At 42.9% G+C, this 19,572-nt stretch overlaps 1 protein-coding gene across 1 annotated transcript in view; it reads left to right on the top strand.

The window, feature by feature from the left end:
• Positions 1-220: 220 nt before the first annotated feature.
• T265_13484 (hypothetical protein) overlaps positions 221-19,572 on the top strand; it is a gene marked incomplete at both ends in the record, with an annotated part of 44,247 nt that continues 24,895 nt past the window's right edge. The window contains 4 exons of the mRNA XM_009169065.1: positions 221-305; positions 15,894-16,011; positions 17,543-17,745; positions 18,045-18,177. Of these exons, the coding sequence (XP_009167329.1) occupies positions 221-305; positions 15,894-16,011; positions 17,543-17,745; positions 18,045-18,177 (539 nt within the window). The remainder of the gene's footprint in view (positions 306-15,893; positions 16,012-17,542; positions 17,746-18,044; positions 18,178-19,572) is intronic.

Raw genomic sequence — 19,572 nt, 5'->3', positions numbered from 1 at the left:
CCACGTATCATCGTCGGTCCGTCCTTGTGAACACCGTGAGGGTTGTTAGGCTCCGCTCATTCAACCAACTACTTCTTTCTAGTGACTAGTTAAAAGTGGCTCATAAAATAGTACCGTTGACCTTGACATTTATTTAAGCGTGCTATTGTGAGGCGAAATCTAAACAGTCACCCGTTCATTCTTTCGAATTATGTTCTTCCTTTCCATTATCATAGTTCATTTATTCATTATTTTGTACTTGGCGGTGCCATACGTTTTGGAGAAATGGCCCAGTTTTTCACATTCATTCATCTTCAAACCTAAAAGTGAGTTGAACAATTTTTGTACGGATAATTCTTATTTCCTTGAAATTCATAAGTGTGGTTTGTATTGTTGACCTATTTTATTATTCATCTGCATGATAAAATGTCATAGATTGGAGCGATATTTGCTGGGCATCAACTCTAATATATGTTATTTGTGCCCGTAAGCGCAAAATGTACTGTGGCTTATTTTTATTTAACCTATGGATAAGAAATAACGAATACAAGTGTGCTGTAACAGTTGTATCATCCAGCCAGCACATGGCTTATATATGACGCTGTGACCACAATCTCACTTCTGAGGTTCCCTATTAGGAACTTTGAATGACGCGTATGTTTGACGATCCCGAATATCAAAAGAAAAATATTGATTTTGAAATTCTACGGTACTGTTTACACAAAGGTGAGCAAAGCCCTACAATATACCTGGATTGTCCACGTTCTTGACGTCAATAATTGCGCAAATTTGTCAGTGACCGGCATAGTGCAGTGTCAAGGGCCGCGAACCAAATAACGTAGGGCGGAATGTTAGCTCGATGGCTTGGATTGTGGTTGGCCATTCCGAGAATGATATATTGTCTCTGACTGGCGCAGGGATAACACAAAATCATGATAGAGGAAGTCAGGGCGCAAAAATGAAAAATCGAAAAGTTGTGGTAATAGTGACCTTGATAAAAAGCGATAAAAGCGATAACTGAAGGTACGAACGTTGCTGGTTTGATGAATGAGGTCAACGAGCTAAGTGGGATAGTTCACATGTGCCTGCGGGTGAAATATAGAAGCCCCTCGACTCGAGATCAAATTATAGATCTGACTTTCGACCAGTAAGGTTGGGAAACTAATGAACACCTGCCCTCTGGGTCGGTGAGCCCGACGATGCTTACTTGCAGTAGATGTCGTATTGTTTACCTAACTTGTGGTTCAAAATTTTCTGAATGGACAGTTGCTTCTGCATCGCAAACACTTGGAAGTGTTCAACGCCCTTATTCGTGGACGGAAACAGGACTGTTTCCAATGCTCCTGTGCTCGGACTTACGACCCATCCTGGGGTAGGATCGGTAGGTATCATTTCCATTTGCAAAAGGAGGAACAGATAGGATGCAGGGAGCACGGAGTCGTGGATGGGAGTCTGCCTCAGATCGTTACGGCCAAAGTATGAGCCTCTTCTGCTTAGATTTATTGACAATGACCATTTACAACCATTTATTTAGTTCCAGTTTGTTTTTGAACAGTGTAATCCACTCTGTTTTCCCGTAGCGGCAAAGGAGCAAATGAATGACACCACTGAATGCTGTTCGAGTCGCAAAATAGTAGGTTTCCATCAGGTTCCGTGTTGCCATCTCCAGTCTGTAAGGTTTGGAGCAGCTTCTTTCTCGTGGCTATTGATGGCTCTTACGGATCAGAGTTCAAAACTTTGTCAGCTTCTCACAAATTGTCTATGGGTCATAAGGTTAGCGGTACATTTACTCGGAATATGTCTGGACATTCCCCATCGTCTTTTCTGCGCACCGGCTTTCCGTTTCGGGTCTTGATAAGGGCTGTCAAGGGCTACTCTGTACGTATGCCTGTCTCCATAATTGTAGCTGACACTGTAAAAAATAGCGTGTGATAAGAATTACAAACCATAGCACTCTAAAATATGAGAGAACAACTGCTTGGGCACATGCTCAAAATGATACTGCAAAACGCCGAGGTTGAAATATTCTTAGATGAGATTAGAATCAAACGAATTAGCCTAAGATCACTGCCATTCTCGAAGAGTGTGAGTCACCAGATACGGAGTGCAATCGACGGGTTCAGGAAGATACAATATTGAAATTAGACAACTTTTGTTGCGCTCGAGTGTGGAGTGTCCGGCGGGTTATTTCATGTGGATCATTCTTTCACTTGATATTGTGGGAGGAGAAGTGCAATATGCTAGCCTTAAACAACTTAAAGATGAGTTTCAAACGTCCAGTTTGCCCTTTATATTCAAGCAGAAAGAAGTCGAGTTGGGACGATGGAGACAGGCATGACAGTTTGTGTATGTATTTGGCCCCCGAACGTTGGGTGTGATCCAAGGGAACTTCTTTTTGGCCAGGAAAGTCACAAGTAGCAATGCTCGGGTTAATGGCGAAGAGGTTATGAGTGCGGATTCAGGCAACTGGTCCCATTAAGACTGATGAAAGCAAGACAAAATGATTCACAAGTTGCGGAGCTTTTTTTGCCGGCCACAATAGTGTAGCGAATGGAAATATCTCGGGGATTTTTCGCCAGCCGCAAATTTCGCCAAAATGCTTCGGAAGCACTAAGTGGCATGAGTAAAAGCGGAATGCCAAAAGCGTGAGACGACTTGCTTGAAGATGACCCATGAACAGTATTTTTGAAAGACGAGCAAAGAATATTAGACCGGCGGTCGTCAGTCGCTGCCAAGAAAAAGTTAGGGTCTAATTGTTGGTTTTTGACTTCACACAATATGAGTTATGTGCATTAAAGAAATATTGGGAAGTGATTCCATGTAGGTGAAAAAGTGACGGGGCCCGTGGGGGCCTTACTTCTAATGTTAGTGGGAGAAAATAGAGTAATGGGACCACTGAGATCAGACTTCCAATAAGGATTGCAAGCTGCGTTGTTAGAAGGGCCAGAAATTAAGGAATTCAGCTCTGCTCAATAAAAATGCGTGGAACTTGATTTGCCGATTTATGAAAAACAAGACACTTGCCATCGGTAGGCTTCAGAGCCTGAAAAGACTTAGGTAAGTTGGAGAGAGATTTGGCGAGGTTTGAAAAAACCGGATACATATGGTCGGAACTCGTACCGGAAGAATAAAGCTGCTGGAGAGGCGAAAGGAAACCGTGACCTCCTAACGAGCCTCTGAATAATATTGCAAATCCTACAGATAAGTCTAACAGCTGTAGTTTTCTGGGCTGTGACATTTACCATACTTGAAATTAGGAGGAAGCACACCAATTTTCTGGGCCTCACATAAAAAACAATACAACTGTGGCAAACATTTGTACCTGTCTGACGTGGATCCATGTGAAAGAAACCCTAGTAAAAGTTTTAAGAAAAGTGAAAGAGTAAAGATCTCGTGCAAGCAGCTGTAAGTCCTTGCGAATAACGATCAAGAACAGGGCACTTGCACCTTGAATCAGCAACGAACTTCTTTGGAAGTTAGCTGCCATCAGCGCTAGTGACCCGTCGTTTTTGCAAACTCTAACTAGCACGAGATCAGCATGCAATGGCGACAGAAGTTATCCAGACAGTCCGTCTAGAAAGTGACAGGGCACGGGGCTGGTCACATACCACACTCAGAAAACTAGATCAAACAAGAATATGTGAAGATCCCGCAGCACTCAGCTTTACGTCATCTGTCTCCGTTTTGCTTTGATAATCCATGACCTACCGTCACAAAATTTTCGCTCAAGTGTTCGGAATGGAATATGGCACATTCCTTTGTAGGCTGTGACTAAGCATGTGTGGCATATGTTCAAGCCACCCTAACCTGGTGAGCTTCGTTTGTTGGCACAGTGATCCTGATTCACCACCAAGTATTAGCGAACACGTTGCAGCCATCTAACACCCAGCGAAATACAGATCCTGGATGATCGCGCTGAGACAAACAAATCTGAGAAAACGAATCCGCTGAAGCAAGACACCATTAGTTGGACGGGCTCACTGTCCTTGGCAGGTCTCACCGGACTTAATCCTGGCGTACAGCGTGAGAAGAACTATAGTCAGGTAGTTGGGCTTGGAAATGACAGCACATTCCACGAAGGGTGTTCCTGCAGACAGGAACACTTTGGCCCCATCCAGGATTGTGCAAAGATTTCATGGCACTCAGATAGACTATAACCACCTTAATTTCATGTTACCGCTAGGCCGTTGTTGGACATGCATAATGCTACTGCCTTTGCAATTCGGAAGTTCCACCATGCACATGCTTAAGCAAACTCAAATATTTTGTTCAAAGAATTTTTTGTGAACGATTAACCAAAACGACTTCACCCGAATACTCTAAGTCCATCCAATCCATTTGCCTGGTTGTTTGCAGGGATCAAGAGCTGCGGTTTGTTTGATTGGGTGTTGTGAGGGTAACTACTATTAAGCAGAGTTCAATCCTGTGAGTTGAAAGATTTAGGGTGCTCTGGCAGCCCTGTGTGTCGGATAAACCATAGCGAGATTCCACAGGACGCCATGAGCAATTTTAGTAGGACTGACATAGGAGAATAAAGTTGACTGAGCGAACCGATTGTATACCGGTTGTACATAAGGATAGATCATGGAAGACCCAAATCGCTTGTTCTGGGATGAGGGATGTTTAGGTGCGAGTGATGCGGAAAAGTCCGACGAACAATGACATGCAGCCTTGATTCTTGTTTATGTGACAGAGTCTACATTCTTGACACTGGATTCTCCTGTACCTGTTCTAAAGGTTACGTTTTACCACTCGTGTGACTATTGAATTTTGGGGTCTGCGCCTCGTTCAATGTCGAATACATACTGAGTCTGGCTTTTAAATGTGGAAGCTCCATTTAGCAGCTCATATCGGATGAATTTTTTGGTGTCGCATGAAACACCCACTGGTAGTTTGGATTTCCGAAATGTTTACTGCCAAAAAACATGAGGTGCGGATGACATAGTATTCTGAAGGTTGTTTGTGCCTCAGTAGATGGTAGCATACTACTGTGATACGGCTGAGTGAAATTTCTCCATAACCAGTTTTTATCGCTAATAAATTTCAAGAGGTCAAACAGGCATGGGGAATACACTCCTTTGTTCCAATATGGCAATAAGGCATAGTCACGGTGATCCTTTAGTAACAGACTTTTTTTAGTCTTCAGGCTTCGAATGATCGTAATTATCAGTCAGTTGGTCATCATGAAGTCAGCATTCTACCTTCAATATACGCCTTGGTGCAACTAGAGCTTAGACCTAGGGTAAACAGCAGCACGATAAAACTGGGTGTTATTGCTAGACTATGAAAATTTTCTCGCATTGATTACAACTCTCGAAGTATATACAACCATTGACTACTGAGGCTACAAAGTCGTAATTAAGTATCCAGTATATCTGAATTCCAGAAGTTCAACTGAGTTATGAGATGGCTTCGATTTATGAGCAGTCCCAAATGCTCAACCATGGTTTCCTACTGCTCATTCTTTTTCATGGTATGCTTTAAACCATCGCCTTCAAACTCATGCTGTTCAACCGCGAGCCTAAATTAAACAGGCCTTACGTATCTTATTCACAACCATCCTGGGTTGAAAATCGCAACCTAGCCTGCGAAATATCTGATTGTGTTGGTCCTCTGAAAGAGTACACGGAACTAAACATCAACTCAACAGACTGGAGCGTCATCATCTTAGATTAGTGTTTCAGCAACTTTCTAGCTTATCACCTTATCAACCCTATCCAGTATTTTATGTGTTACAGGAAAATTCAACAATATGCCACATTGTTATTGAAAGATCTAAATCTCCATACCGCAGTACCCACCAAGAAGGTTTGAAGAGTGGGTATACCCGGATTTCCTTGTGAGAGAGGACTCTTTGAGGGGTGCTCATCAAGGAAGACCCAATACTTGTGTTGTGCGTAACGGTAAACCTTAGTGGAATCCAGAAGACCAACTGACTAGTGGATACCGGTTCACGAATATTCAAACAAAACTTGTTCATCATTACACTTTCAAACGTTTTCCATTTACCATGATTTCGGTGACGCAGTAACTAGAAGTTTGACAGCTCCGGAAGAGCTCTGAATAACTCGTTCTGCGGCCGTTTATTGGTATGATTCTGATATTGCCGCTGGATTGTGGTAGTTTGCCGTTTTCCGTATTCGGATTTACAATGAACTGCACGTAGATAATATCAAGCGCAGTCAGCTGAACACCATTTAATCCGTATAAAACCGGGAGAGTAGTCAAACTTTGGAGGCCAACGTCAGATGCAAAACGTAGTCTGGTGACACGAACTGCTCAAAAGGTGCACTTTAGGCAAGAAAACACGCCCAGCTGGTGGTAGTTGATGAAGTCCACAATGGTGGTGACATAATGTCACTTCTAATATCTCTGTGCACGTATAGGGCGTTTATGTGGGTTGTCTGCCTGTCAAGCATGGAACAAACCAATGGTCGAACTTAACAATGGACAGACATGGGACACTAATCGCTCAAAAAACCGGCGCTCTTAGTCAACTGTAGTTTGACTTGCTCTGGCCTATGCGACAAAGGCCACAGAGGGTCACCATAACAATCTTTTCACGTCGGTCTACATGGGGACCACTAGACTGAACCCAATACTCCCCGCTTCTGATGAGCTGATGATCTCCATCGTTGAGTGGTCAACTCCAAATCACGCCCACGCAAGCAGCTGTGGTTAGGGACGGAATTTCGTTTCTTGCACCATCAAAGGATTAACTGTCCAATATCATCAAAGAGATAGGAAAGGTCTGGTAAACTTATTCCATCACTCGACGTCTCGCATATGATATTCCTGTTTGAATATATGGTAGCCACTAAGTCCAACACAACCCACGCGAAAGCGCTCACTGTTGCTGAGCTCCGCGAACAAATCATCTTCCACTAACCGACAGCCTGTTATCCCAGCAGTGGTTGTTTGGTGTATATGACCAGAAGCTTTGGAATGCAAAAGATGAGTATGATGTTTCATCTGTTTTTTTCCGTCGCCTTTTATCCCTCATAAAATAGCATGTCGAGCTTCTTGCGCCTTGCCTTCACAGTTGTAGGCTAAGGAATTCACACTGTTGCCATAAGGTTTGAGCAGTGTAGTGTAGCTTTAGGCTAGCTCTCACATCAGATTTGGCCGACCGCTCAGTTTCACGGTGACTAGCAAAGTCATTTTGAGTGTTCTTAATTTTATAGGTAGTGTTAATGGTTGTCGTAAAGTATACTCTTAAACAGCCCTCTATCCGTTACATAAATGTTGTGAGGAATGTTACTTTTAGCTTACTGAAACCCCAAAACACTGTCGACGGATAGGACAAGTGCGGGCTGTAGACTTTGGTAGACAGCTTTGAGGTCATAATGCGTCAGAGAAAATCCCTCTACTCTGACCTTTCATAACGCACCCCCCTATGCAGGACTGCCCTCTCAAGGGACAATTTTGGAGGGACAGAATTTTCCTGTTATTGTGTCTCTAATAGCCAAAAGAGAAAAATAGCTTTTTAGTTTGCAGATGGTTGGCACACTCTCAAAGAGAAGAAACTACATTGATAAAGTCATATTAGACTGACCCGGATCGCCCGTAAACATGGAGAGGTGAGTTGACTTGACCAGACTTGATTGATAAATTGGCACAGGACATACAGTGTTGCGCTCTGGAACGCTTCCTAGTTGAAAGCTAAAAGACAAGATGATGTGGCGTAAGATAACCCAGTATTCCTCAGCTTCCCAATATTGTGATATTTATGGTGTAACATAAGAGTACGTAGCTACGATAAATTATTGTGTTTGATAGTTTGGCTGAATGGAAATCCACCAGTTCCTAATGGAGTTGATTACGGTGTCTGGCAAAAACTATACGGCTCTACAATGTTGTCAGTATATGTAAACCACGTTTATGCTACAGGTAGGAGCGTTGACTACAGTCAAAGTGGAGCATTCTATTCATCCCCCAAGATTACAGTTTGCAAGCACTCGGATACGAGTGAAATGCCATCGGTCCAGTGCAAAAATCATGCGACACACTATTGACTGACGATCTCTCCCAAAAAAACCCCGTGTTGAGTAGGTAATTCGGAGTTCGGACGAGGCGTGGAAGAGAACAGTACTGTTCCACAAGGGCCTGCAAGTGAATATAGAAAGCAACTTTAAGCTATTCATGGTCCACTGGTTTCAGCTTGAACATTCAGGTCTCCAGTATGCTGTGGATGCCCTAGCGTGTTCACAGAGTTGTGGACCGCATATAACTCCACATGATTGCTATCAAACTTAAATAGTTGACTCAGGACCACTTATTCAGGACCGATCACTTCCATTATATGAGTCTAGCTTTTAAAACACCAAGCTTATCAGAAGGAGGCTCTAGAAGATTCAAGAAAGTCTTATCAGTGGTTTTACCAGATTGGGATGGACGGTGCACACATTCGAATTTTCCAAATACCATCTCGGTAATAGGCGTACACATAGACCCGCACCGTAGTTCTGTTAATTCCTCGAGAGCACACACCACGCAAACGCAATGGCCTCCCCTTAAACAAAGATCCATGCAAACTGGACTTTCCTTCTCTGACGGCGATCCTTCACACGTGTTACTGAAGGAGCAGGTGCACCGCCTAAAGGCGTTTTCCTAATATGTGTTCCAACTGAATCTCACAGAATATTACACTAACCTGGTAATAAGAAAACATTTACTTGACTTTTGCACCTCCTTGTTTGACGTTCAGATGCAGCTAAATAGCACGCACAAGATGATTGTTTCCAATAAAACCGTAAAACACTTACAGAACGAAATAACGCAGTCGATTTTAGCTTCGATGCCGACTCGACTACAATCTGAATGGACTAAAAACTTTCTTCTTATCGCCCATCCGAGCTTCATGTAGACATGTGAACTTCCGTCCTGTTAATGAATGAGAGCTGTACACTGGTCAGTGGTCGGTCCAGGTTGGGTTAATTTCTTGAGCGTTGAGCGAACGCCGAATGGTGAGATACGAGTGGAATAAACGTGACCTTAATACTCAGTTAGTCTGTCACGAATTTCCTTGTGGTGACCTTAAATGCCCTCATTGCGTATGTAAAACAAAGGCAACCGCGTAGGAGTAGTGTAAGACGGCCTATGAGTTTGACGCAGCTCGTGATTCATCGTCATGAACCTCGGTAGTGTTCAAACACTGATGAACTGCTTCCGTTCAACCATACTTTATTTGAAATCCTTGTTGTAAAGAAGAGAAAGTGAATGGGAAAGGACTTAGTACTAGTCTTTCACAATCATTTCTAGGTATGGCCGACCGCTCAGTTTCACGGTGACTAGCAAAGTCATTTTGAGTGTTCTTAATTTTATAGGTAGTGTTAATGGTTGTCGTAAAGTATACTCTTAAACAGCCCTCTATCCGTTACATAAATGTTGTGAGGAATGTTACTTTTAGCTTACTGAAACCCCAAAACACTGTCGACGGATAGGACAAGTGCGGGCTGTAGACTTTGGTAGACAGCTTTGAGGTCATAATGCGTCAGAGAAAATCCCTCTACTCTGACCTTTCATAACGCACCCCCCTATGCAGGACTGCCCTCTCAAGGGACAATTTTGGAGGGACAGAATTTTCCTGTTATTGTGTCTCTAATAGCCAAAAGAGAAAAATAGCTTTTTAGTTTGCAGATGGTTGGCACACTCTCAAAGAGAAGAAACTACATTGATAAAGTCATATTAGACTGACCCGGATCGCCCGTAAACATGGAGAGGTGAGTTGACTTGACCAGACTTGATTGATAAATTGGCACAGGACATACAGTGTTGCGCTCTGGAACGCTTCCTAGTTGAAAGCTAAAAGACAAGATGATGTGGCGTAAGATAACCCAGTATTCCTCAGCTTCCCAATATTGTGATATTTATGGTGTAACATAAGAGTACGTAGCTACGATAAATTATTGTGTTTGATAGTTTGGCTGAATGGAAATCCACCAGTTCCTAATGGAGTTGATTACGGTGTCTGGCAAAAACTATACGGCTCTACAATGTTGTCAGTATATGTAAACCACGTTTATGCTACAGGTAGGAGCGTTGACTACAGTCAAAGTGGAGCATTCTATTCATCCCCCAAGATTACAGTTTGCAAGCACTCAGATACGAGTGAAATGCCATCGGTCCAGTGCAAAAATCATGCGACACACTATTGACTGACGATCTCTCCCAAAAAAACCCCGTGTTGAGTAGGTAATTCGGAGTTCGGACGAGGCGTGGAAGAGAACAGTACTGTTCCACAAGGTCTTGCAAGTGAATATAGAAAGCAACTGTAAGCTATTCATGGTCCACTGGTTTCAGCTTGAACATTCAGGTCTCCAGTATGCTGTGGATGCCCTAGCGTGTTCACAGAGTTGTGGACCGCATATAACTCCACATGATTGCTATCAAACTTAAATAGTTGACTCAGGACCACTTATTCAGGACCGATCACTTCCATTATATGAGTCTAGCTTTTAAAACACCAAGCTTATCAGAAGGAGGCTCTAGAAGATTCAAGAAAGTCTTATCAGTGGTTTTACCAGATTGGGATGGACGGTGCACACATTCGAATTTTCCAAATACCATCTCGGTAATAGGCGTACACATAGACCCGCACCGTAGTTCTGTTAATTCCTCGAGAGCACACACCACGCAAACGCAATGGCCTCCCCTTAAACAAAGATCCATGCAAACTGGACTTTCCTTCTCTGACAGCGATCCTTCACACGTGTTACTGAAGGAGCAGGTGCACCGCCTAAAGGCGTTTTCCTAATATGTGTTCCAACTGAATCTCACAGAATATTACACTAACCTGGTAATAAGAAAACATTTACTTGACTTTTGCACCTCCTTGTTTGACGTTCAGATGCAGCTAAATAGCACGCACAAGATGATTGTTTCCAATAAAACCGTAAAACACTTACAGAACGAAATAACGCAGTCGATTTTAGCTTCGATGCCGACTCGACTACAATCTGAATGGACTAAAAACTTTCTTCTTATCGCCCATCCGAGCTTCATGTAGACATGTGAACTTCCGTCCTGTTAATGAATGAGAGCTGTACACTGGTCAGTGGTCGGTCCAGGTTGGGTTAATTTCTTGAGCGTTGAGCGAACGCCGAATGGTGAGATACGAGTGGAATAAACGTGACCTTAATACTCAGTTAGTCTGTCACGAATTTCCTTGTGGTGACCTTAAATGCCCTCATTGCGTATGTAAAACAAAGGCAACCGCGTAGGAGTAGTGTAAGACGGCCTATGAGTTTGACGCAGCTCGTGATTCATCGTCATGAACCTCGGTAGTGTTCAAACACTGATGAACTGCTTCCGTTCAACCATACTTTATTTGAAATCCTTGTTGTAAAGAAGAGAAAGTGAATGGGAAAGGACTTAGTACTAGTCTTTCACAATCATTTCTAGGTATCTACACTCATTTAGGCCTACTACAAGAACGCCGTTGAGATTGATTAGCAGTCATATCTTGCAGTGCCTCGAACCATGGACAGCAGATAACGTTGGCCCCATCCTGGAAGGCCAGCCGCACCGACAGCAATATCTTCCATACCCCTCTGCCAGGTCAAAGGATTCTGCCTCTGAAATCAATCAAAGCAAATAAAAACCCGAGAATCAGTGCAAAGCTGTTTCTTCACCGTTTAGATTTATCAGCAGAGTGTATCTCTGAGGAGACTAGAATCCCTAATCCCCTAAATATCAGCCCGAGCAATTGTTATTTCATTGTGGCCGATCAATAAGGCAATTAGATTGCGCTTGAACAGAAGATTGTGCTTTGCTGGATAGCTTTTTATGAAGCTCATCCCAGGTCAGAACGTTCTAGTCTGGTTCAATCTATGCCAGCATTGAAATTCTCGTGCCGTTTCAGGACCTAATGAACTTGTTTCCCCGTCTTCATTTGGGTTCCCCATGTATTCTTCACCACTGGAAAATATAGATCCAGTGTCAAAAAGTCCGTCTGTTAGGGCCAGGAAGCGTACTGACGACCGATTACCACTCTCGACACAGCGAAGTAAACACCACTTCCATGTTGTACGCTACTTCTCAGCACCGCCTACTGATCTCTAAATCTATGTGGGTTCATAACCCTTTGACCTTAGAAAATGTAACAGTTCGCACCTCGTCCAGTTTGATTGTGCATTTTCTATAACAAGTTTCGTTCGCCTATCTGGCTGCGAAATTCTTGAAACCCGAGCTTTCCGAGAAGGATATGTATAACATCTTGAGTGGACTTGGTAACATCCGTAAAATATTCCCCGCTGCTCGTCAAACTGTTTTTAATAAAGTACTCTGGCGAATGCTAATAAAGCTCGGTTCAGAACGACAGAGTACACGTCTACTTCGTTTAGGACAACACGAAGTTTTTCGTAATCAGTTTTTTTCCAGCTGCATTCTCAGTTAACCTGAAAGATTAAGAATGGAATGAGGTAGATTTCATGCTCGATTGTCTGTTCCTGAGCCGATAGTATGTTAGACACCAGAATTATTGACATTAAAAGTAGATGCCTCCTGGATTTTAAGAACTCACATCAGTCTTCATTCTGTCCTGGCGAAATTATTCAGGTGAGTCTGGTGAGATGTAGTGAGGTTGAGTTTCGCTCTTGCTAGAGCTCATCAACAGCGCATCTGCATGGCTGTGCACGGGCCTGAATTCCGAACATCTGATACGCGAGGTGAGTGTGTTACCACTACTCCACTAGCATACGCTGCACGCATCTCAGTTATCACCTCTGAACAGGCGAACAGGGTCGCGCTTGAGTGACGTGATTGGTTTGTCCAGCAGAAACTCTTCAAATGCAGCAACCACCTAAAACTAAGCGAAGCTCAAGCAAAGCGGAGTTGCCAGCATCTCTGGAACAACCAGACTGGAAAGTCCTGACAGGCGAGTCAGTCGATCGGGACTGGTAAAACTAGTCACACTCGCCTGTTCAGAGAGATGCGTACAGCGTGTGCTGGTGCAGCAATGGGGACACACTTGTCAGATGTCCGGAATTCCACACCCCGCACCGCCAAGGAGGTGCACTGCCAACAAGATCTGAATTCCGTCGGGTGCTTCTTCATTTTGGTATAGACTAAACGGAGTAACTGAGCCGGGACAGTGGAAGGACTGTTCAGACGACAGTGAGGTGAATAGGAATATTGTTAGTTGAATATTGTTAGCTGACCTCTATTCACTTTTGTATTTTTGGAAGGTTGCAGCGGCCAGCTTATACGGACTGAAATTCCCATGAACTGAAATGGAAAAGATTCATTATTTTCTAGTGGGTTATCCGTATAATTGCTCTGAACCAAAGCAGGGAGCAACATTGGCCTCGTTTACTCAAGAAGTCACACCTCAAAACAGTTCGCAACAGAAGGTGTATACGGTCAAGTGTTTGTCTATCCATTCTAGTTTAACATGAGAAAAAAATCATAGAAGCCAAGTACTGAGCCGTTTTATCGATTCTTTTGTTTACGAACGAGATCAAACAATTTTTACATTTAACTGGGCCATTACCAGTTAAATTCTGACTGGACTTAATCCAGACCAAGCATTCCTGGAAGCTGGATAAGGTGCATCGATTGGGAAAAGTAACCAATGAAAATGCTTGGATTTTACTGCCTGAATTCGGTCAAGAGTTATGGATTCAGCAGTAGTGACTAGTCAACCTCTAAGTAGGCATGAGTAAACTGTGCACAACCTGTGGACAATTAAGTGTTTAAATGAGTTGGTTTTCATCAACCGCATGAATAGTTCTTTTCAGTTTTCACCTTAACATAAGATGAGCACAGATTTAAACTGAAATTGCTGTCGTTGTAGCGAGTTAAGTTGAGAGTCACGCGTATTAAACAAGATTGGAGGTTTAATACCTCCCTATAGATATAGACTAGTTCAGATAGCGTTTTAGTAAGAACGGTCAAGATTAAGACAGCCGTACTTTTGCTAAGGAAGTGAGGTCTTAAATCTCCAACCTGGTCGAAACGCATGCTTACTCACGAGCTTAACAGGCTAGTTTGGTAACACGCTTGAAGAGTACTTTTTTTGACAAAGCCAAGCAAACAACGGTGAGATCCGAAATTGAACTTCATATAATAAAGAAAATCAGCATGTCAACTGCTGTAAGTCCAGTTTTTGGGTGACCTTTGGATGAAACTATAAGCTTGTGAAAAAAATGTCTAGAGAAACTGGGTTAATTCCATAATTGGACCTTGGTCATGCATTCTTTTGGGTTCTGACAATTTGGCACAGTTCAGTCAACAAACATATTTACTGTCTTGGATTTGTACAATCATCAGGTGTTTGTCTCACTAGCTTTGCAATCGTAAAGGCCGGTGAACGTTATACAAAGGGGTTATCAGTCGGCAGTATTAAGAGTCATATCCTGTGAAGTTAATATTTCTCTCGCTGTCGTCATTCACAGATGTAAAACTTGCGAGTTACATAAATAGAGAGGAGAAACAAAGTTGGACAGATACTAAATGTTTGATTTCTGCAAGCAGCTTATCAGTGTCAAGGTAACCAAACCGTATGTTTCGACTGTTTTTCCATACAGTCGAAGATGGTTTAGAATGTTCAGTGGCATTTGGGTTATCGCTAGAACCCTGGGGTTTGTGCCACGCAGCAAGATTCGGAACGAGTTTGTTGACTCAGTCCGATGGCCAATATTCAGTAGATGTCTGGTGAATGACAGGACAGGATTGCAATTTTAGCTTTCCTGACAAGATCTGGAGTATATACTTGGGAATGTGTTCTGGTCTTGTGAGAACCATTTTTCCGCTCAACTAATGGAATGCTGCGTAAGGTCACTCCATATCAAGGTTGGAGCAGTCGACGTCCAGTGTACCGTTTTCCGCCTTTAGGTGTTAGCTGAACCGAATAAGAATGGCTCGAAAATGTCATATAGTCAGGTCATACATAATCACGTCATATAACCAAGTGGATCAGTGAAGATGTAATGATTTCCTAAAATAGACTTTATGCTAGCTAATCACAAACAGATCACCCAAGGGAACGGAGATCAAGTTTGTTACGCAATATTAAGGTCGAATTCGTTGATATACATGTAGCTTGCTCCTCTCCTAAACCAGTCATTTAAGGTACACTTTTGACGGCAACATGAAGGCTAATACGCAAACATTAGAGTTAGAGTCCCAGAGTTCGAACCCACCCTTTGCTTTTAGGCTGTTTTCTTCTATGTGAAATCAAATTGACAGTCGCTATGAGCAGAAAATGTGTCGTGGGATTTTTTCCAAAGAGTTATCAGCTATCAAACGATACATAGGCCAAATAGCTGGATGTTCTAGACAGAGAGACACTCTGCCTTAACCTCATTTTACGCTTGACGTTCAAAATGACTTTTTTCCATTATTCAGGATTGAAACTGCTTTTGGCGGTAGTTGGATCTGATACTCCTTCACCGTTACAAACTTCGTTTTCGAAGGTGCTTGCCTGCAACAGCTAGGTGTACAGTAGTTAATGTCGAGAACGTATTATTGGTTGATTTAAGGTTTGTCTCGGTCGGCTCGCCTATCTGAAAGATGTTAAAGCGAAACTTTTGTATCATATCCGTTCATCTGCAGCACAATGGGGGATAAGAAGCGTCGGTTTGCTAAATATTACTCGGCTGACAAATTTGTTCTAAGCTGTAGGCACCATGCTCATCTTGTGTAGTGCGTAAAATCTGTCAAGTCAGTTTCCACTGCTAGCTTGGACAGAGATGTGCACATTTAAATAACACATTCACTCACACAATCTGACCATCTATGCTCTGATCGTTCTCGCCAGCTCTTTATCTGGTGTGCACACTTGTCAGTGGTGCCATCCACTTCTGCTCCGCTTCCACACAACTGTAAAGCTGAGCATTATGCATGCTTTTAAGTCTATTGTTCTCCTCTGTAGACAACAGTAGTGACCTTGTCACTGTGCTATGTGATTTCAGACACCTCGGGCGACAAACATGAGTACTATACTTGTTTCGAACAGCATCGGCTATCACACAAGTCAACGAGAAATTTTTATGTGGAGACTGCAGACAGCGGTGACAAACTTGGAGTATGGTGAGTGCGGTTTATTTGTTTTCTAAAATTTGATCGGTGTTATTTAGAACAAAGACCAAAGGTCTTCCCAGTATTTCATTGTTTGAGTCAAACTTCTAAGAACACTTCACCAAATGCCGCTGATTTCTACGGAGCGGTTTTCAAATTTTGGGACCTTAAAACCTTGTATAGCAAAACTCACGCAAGCAGATGAAATCAAATCGACAAGAGTCACAACCGCAACTGATTCATTGCAAATGGCTGGTAGACACAAAGGTAGTCGCAAACAGGGTAAACGTACACTTAGTCGGTTCATCAAACCTGCTAACCGTGTCTGAGTCAGTCACCAAGCCTCGGTGAATCAGCTGGATATAAAGTACCTTTTGACTCTAGATAAACTAGGTGACTTTCGTTCACGTCCCACATCTACGGTATTGATCCAGTTGACGGGTAGGTTTGTACACAATAAATGTGCGGTGTACACTGCTTTATGGATCCGAATCATGGATTTTGCACGAAGTATACCTAAAAGAGCTTCAATTGTTTTACCATTTGTTTGGCGAAGTATGAAAGTCATTACCACCAATCTCAGCTGCGCTGGTCATTGCTTTTTCCCTGGGTAGGGACACTGAGATGAGACGGCGCTGTTCCAGGGTGGGTAAGTCTAAGGTCCTACACAAGGAATGAGCTCGAACAAGTGATGATCTAAATGACGTGTACGAGGTTAAGTTAAGTGCACCTACTTTGGTTATGTTGCTGTTTATTCTGAGAAGTACCTCTTCTCCTGCCAGTAGCTCTGAACGACATCGCCTTGCATATCACTGCATTCCCCAGGAGTAGGTCATACAATTTTAAGTCACTTTTTTGCTATTTCTCAAGTAAATAAACAATCGGGTTCATAGTTATACCCTGCGCACATCTACATTGATGTTTCTGCGGAATTTGTAATGTCATATGGATACCACCACAATGAAGTGAACACAAGATGTGACCGAGGCTGATTTAGGACGGCTTCTATCAGTGAAACAACAATACGGGAAAGCTTCCAGTTCTGGCCCGAAAAGTGTTGTGCAAAGCTGTGATTCGTCGGCTTTTCACGCATTTGTGTGCTACAGAGCCTCAACAAATTAGTTTAGGCTAAGTTGGACTGAACATTCAAAGCACGCGGAAAATAGCCTACACTCATCAGCGGTCGCCAGAGGTCTTCATCAGTTCCGCGGAGTAGAATTTGACTCAGTTGTTTAGGTCACTGACAGAAGGACTTTTGTCCTTTTTTCCCGCGCGCCCAGCGAGAAAAAGTAGTACATATGAAACGTGTTTATACATACGTTCGTAGAGAAGGCGATAAAAACCAAGGCGTTACCTGTCTCTCTGGCTTTCATTTAGTGTCATGTCCAATCTTCTGAGAGCTTTTCTGAAGCCTTCATTAAGTGGTTTCGTTGTGAGTTTCCGGATACACACCCGTCACTGTCACACAACAGCATGACGTAAGATTATATTCTGATTGTTCTAAATATCTTTTCCTAAACTATGCCATTTTACTCCCCATCAGGCATATACTGCCGTACGAGAGTGCGCGCGCCGCGGACGGCTATGAGCCTTGTGAAGATCTATTCGAACATGAACTTCACAATAACACGCCTATTTTTATCTACTTTCACGGTAACACGAAAACGCGGTCAGTGTCTTGGCGTATTGACAAGTACAAACTGCTTTCGTCTCTCGGTTACAATGTGATCACCTTCGACTATCGGGGTAAGTGAGTCAAGACCAATAGACCTATATTTTTTTGGAGTTACCGTCAACTGAGAACATGAGGAAGAAAAACAGTTTTCCATAACAATAATTCCCAGGCTGTTTTAAGCATGCATCATCTGTTTCAGCGTTGATTTCAATAATGTAATGCTAAATGCCCTGCCGATTACTGGAAATAAAGTACACATTGTGACAGGTATTTATTGAGACCTGGCATGGTAAAACCACATTTCCCTGTATTTGGATATCGACGACCGTAAGTAACGAATTCAAACGTTACCTCTTGATTTGTACTTCAGGCTACGGGGATTCTAGTGGCAAGATGACTGGCGAGCTAGACTGTGTTCAAGATTCTATGGCCATTTTGCAGTATGTCTATGACCATTGCAATTCAAGCCCTGTGTTCTTCTGGGGTCACTCACTTGGAACCGCGTAAGTATCGCTGTGCAACACAAGTGGTAACCTTTTCACGTTTCATAACTCTTGTTTTGGCTGCCGTGGCCGTCATTGCTGGCTCAAGTTTGTCTGTTCAACAAACTGATCGCGGTCGTTCCATACACTTCATCACCGGGCGAAATGACGTCGTCGGTGCTTTGTGTATGAAAAGGTCGCATGGTCCGTTATTGAAAAAAATATCAAAAATGTTGCTGGACCGACCGATGTCTATGTCAGCCCTACTGAATGGTCATGCATGACTGCTGGTGCCCATAAAGAAAGTGGGATTTGGCGAATTGCACCCATATGCAAACAATAGTGAGATTTAATTCGTGTTTGAGAATGGAAAACTCGCACATTTCCGAAAACCTGACTTCATTCCTCCATATGGTAAACTTTTATAGGGCTACTAAGTTACAGTGGTGTTTTAGCGACGCACAGCCCGAAATAATTAGAGGACCTTGAGAAAAACTGTTCTGGACTACAATGAATAGCCTCGTTGTACATGTGGCACCATAAGGAATGGGTTAAGTACTTATGGTACCGAGGCTTCTATCACCATTGTTAAACTTTACGAGCATTATTTCACCGGCTGTTTGAGTATTTCTGTGATATTATCTGTTTTTTGATGAGATGTGGACAAGACATGATTTTGAATGTCTGAGTGTCTTAACATTTGTTAGAGAGGTAACAGAGCTGCTTGCATTGGTCAGCACTACAAGCAAGTAGCAGGGCATTGGGGTTTGCATGTTTCTGACATTAGTTGCAAAATTCTGTTTAACTGTTGGTGGAAATTTCACTGTCACGTGACATTAAACACTCGGACTATCGTTAGCCTTCCACCGTCGAAAAGGAGTCCAACTGACTGAATGAGATAATGGTGTCCCAGAATATGGATAATGAAGAAAACAATGGAAAATGGATGAATGAATTACCAACCGCGTTATAAAATGAGAGGGTGATTGGCATCAACTTCGTCCCAAAACCTCTAAGAGTTCATGCAGCCGTTTCTGAGTTAATTCAGTACAGCTCCAGGAACATTTCTAATGGCAAATCAGTTAGCGGACTGAATAATCCAAAAAAGAATATACGTTACAGAAGTGGTGAATGAGACAGGTGAGCTGGAAAATTTGCTACACTTTGCTGATATCCAACATGAAGTATAAGAATTTGCCGGCCGCCTAGCAGATGACTAGGCGCACAAACTCTTAAGTTTTTTGCTACGTCATATTTTGAACATGATCGTTTGGATGGATCCGCTGTTCTTGTGCTCTTGACCACGCGGGTAAGCGAAAACAGGCTACTGCTGACGCCTCCCTTCTTTCTCCTTCACATACTTTTTCTTCCCCCTCTCCCCACCCCATTAATAACTCTCTCCTTGTAGGCCCAGCA

The sequence above is a fragment of the Opisthorchis viverrini genome (genome assembly GCF_000715545.1).
Source record: "Opisthorchis viverrini unplaced genomic scaffold opera_v5_70, whole genome shotgun sequence".
In the NCBI taxonomy this organism is placed as follows: domain Eukaryota; kingdom Metazoa; phylum Platyhelminthes; class Trematoda; order Opisthorchiida; family Opisthorchiidae; genus Opisthorchis; species Opisthorchis viverrini.
This window is presented reverse-complemented; position numbering and strand designations above follow the sequence as displayed.